This window comes from Gymnogyps californianus, chromosome 1, assembly GCF_018139145.2.
Source record: "Gymnogyps californianus isolate 813 chromosome 1, ASM1813914v2, whole genome shotgun sequence".
In the NCBI taxonomy this organism is placed as follows: Eukaryota; Metazoa; Chordata; class Aves; order Accipitriformes; family Cathartidae; genus Gymnogyps; species Gymnogyps californianus.
The window spans coordinates 17,265,117-17,267,740 of NC_059471.1; the positions used below are offsets into that span (position 1 = coordinate 17,265,117).

Consider the following 2,624-nt stretch of genomic DNA (forward strand, 5'->3'; position numbering starts at 1 on the left):
ATACCCATTCTTCCCTGTCTGTCACGTCAATGGGTCAAATATTATTTCAAACAAGGGAAAAATGGGCAGAGCAAACCTGAAAGAAACTCACCAGTCAGAGGAAAAGAAGTTGAGAAGTCTGTTCCTCAGCTCTGAGCAATTGTCAAAGATTGGGCATTTTCACAGTGATATACCAGCAGTTACATGATGTGGTGATTCTTGTGAACATAATACATTTTGGTAACTATGAGAAGCTATGCTAACGTAGTGGTAGCTGTAAAAGATATCATCATCTAAGGCATTGGCCAGTACGGCAAGATGCAAGCAGTCAAAACACCACAGGCACGTCCCAGTATAAAGCTAGAGCCAAGCTTTTCTGATGTTTCATTTGCTGTGGGATATGGGATGTGTAGGCTGTGATGAAGATGGAGCAAGTGCTCATTTACAGCAGAACTTCACATTGTTGAGCACTGTGTCATCCTGAAGCCCCTGTAGGGGCTCTACCTTGGTCTGGAGACCACATATGTTGCAGCTTGTGCTCCATGGACCAAATCTACCCCACGACAGTCCATCACCTACTAGTACAGTTGAATCTGAGTATCTGAACTGGATGTTGTTGGCTGCTGTGTCATCACCTCCTCCTTGGGACTCCTCTGTTCTCAGTGAGAAGGAGATCAAGTAGCCTCCAGGGCAAACTTGGAAGATGGTCCAGGTACCCCACCTGACAAAAAGCAGACAGAGGAATGTCTGGGCTCTCCAAACTGCTGGGAGGTGTTCCTTCTCCTTGTCATGCTGCCCTGAAGCTTAACACTTCCTTGCTCACAGCAGTGACCAGCACAACATCCTGCTACAGTCTGGGGCCCCTTACTTTCTCCTGGATTTTTCCCTTCCCTTCCAAGGGTGTACTTTTCTCTTTATTGGTATCTCATCAGAAAAACACCAGGAAGTCCGAGGCTGGATAGTTATGGTTCTGGTGGAAACTCCAAGGACAGCCTGAGCACAGGTTTCATGATGCATCCCTGACCTATCTGACAAGTACACACCAGGCAGCAGGGAGAGCAGACACTCTGCCATCTGGAGGTGCAGTGCTGTTCACTGCAGTAGGGCCAGGGCTTCACCCAAACAGTTTCTAAATGTATGGTTAAAAACCCCTTTTCTCACATTTGCCCCCTGTGTCACAGATTTCCAAAGAAGGACTCTATCCCTAGGACTATACTTCGGGTGTTCACGGTGCTCTGCAGAAATTTCAAGAGGAAACAGGAGGCGGTAATGTGAGGTAACCATGTTTAATTACCCTAAAAATGAATTAACAAAACCCTCAACCACCTCTTTTAACTTACTTTATACTACAGCACTATGCAAACAAAGCAAGTCAGAGAAGAGACCCCTGCAACTGGTGACACCTATGGATATTTTGTGAGCTGGTGCATGACAAACAGGCTAGAAACCACAGTGTTACTCCCCCACCAAGGACTCAATGACTGAGTCATCTTGACAATGCAGGCATATGCCATTCAGAACTGTGTCACCTCTTCCAAACTGGGAGGGTTCCACCTGCAGTAGAAGTCACACAGGGACAGAGGTAAACGCAAGGGGGAGAAGACCCAGGAAAAGTTCTTTAAGTGCCAGTCATGAACAATCCCAACTCCTTTCTGTAATGAGAAAATGTCTTGGGAAGCACATAGGAAAAGATGTCTGTCACTGGGAAATTGCATGTACCTACATAACCCTTGTAACATGTTCTTCTTTGTGTTTTCCAACTATTTCTGACCCAACTTGTAAGGCAGAGACTCTGAGTCCCAGGAGAGACACTGGAGGAGGCTGCCTCTCTCCCTGACTCCAGCAGCAGATTTCGGCGCTGACGTGGCTTCTCCCAGCAACATCAGCCACATGCAGACTGTGCATCTGCCAGCACACCTCTATCCAGATTGAGAGCAAAACATTTCTGGCAGTAGCTCTGTTTTTGCTGTATCTAATGGGAGACCTCTTGTTCTAAAAGAAAAAAAAAAAACATATTTTTCTTTACTGGTGTAACTACAGTGGCAACATTTTCTAGGCTAAATTTTCCAGAAGACTCATAGTTTTATGTACAGACTACCATAATCAGGAAAAGGAAAAACTCTGCAGAAAGTCATTAGACTCTGGAGAAGACCCTCCTGGGAGGTGGAAAGCTGTAGACCAGGGCGCAGGGACAGGAGATGGTGAGAAATGGGGAGAATTTTACCTTCGGCGCAAATCCATTGGCATAGCCATAACAGCAAAATTGGTGACTCTCCCACTTGCCCCAGTGGCCTCCATTGGGCACAGTGAGGACAGAGGGGTATTCACGCGTCCCTGTGCCCAGGGTGCAGAGGGAGAGGAGCAGGATGAGGGTAGCTGGCATGAGGAGCTTCATCTCTTGCGCTCTGCATCTGCTGAAGGAGAGCTGGTATGTGGACAGGGGAATTTATACCCTGCCAAGGCAGCTCGCCTTTCCCCACCAGTCCACTGAAAAACACCATAGGAACAATAGTTTCCACCCAGGCAGTGACACAGCACTTGCTGACCTGCTCACAGTGCCCATGAGGAGCTCCACTGGGAGTTCGACAGCCAACATGCAGCAGATGCTGTGGCTGCAGGTGTATCCACCATCACTGAAGGGCTAT

At 47.5% G+C, this 2,624-nt stretch overlaps 1 protein-coding gene across 1 annotated transcript; it reads right to left on the reverse strand.

Moving 5' to 3' along the window:
• Positions 1–417: 417 nt before the first annotated feature.
• Positions 418–2,374, reverse strand: LOC127029579 (vitelline membrane outer layer protein 1-like). Its single transcript, XM_050915273.1, has 3 exons — positions 2,204–2,374; positions 1,439–1,533; positions 418–700 (listed from the first exon to the last, which is right to left on the reverse strand). The coding sequence occupies exons 1-3, from the start codon at positions 2,372–2,374 to the stop codon at positions 418–420; spliced, it is 549 nt and encodes a 182-aa protein (XP_050771230.1).
• Positions 2,375–2,624: the final 250 nt, after the last annotated feature.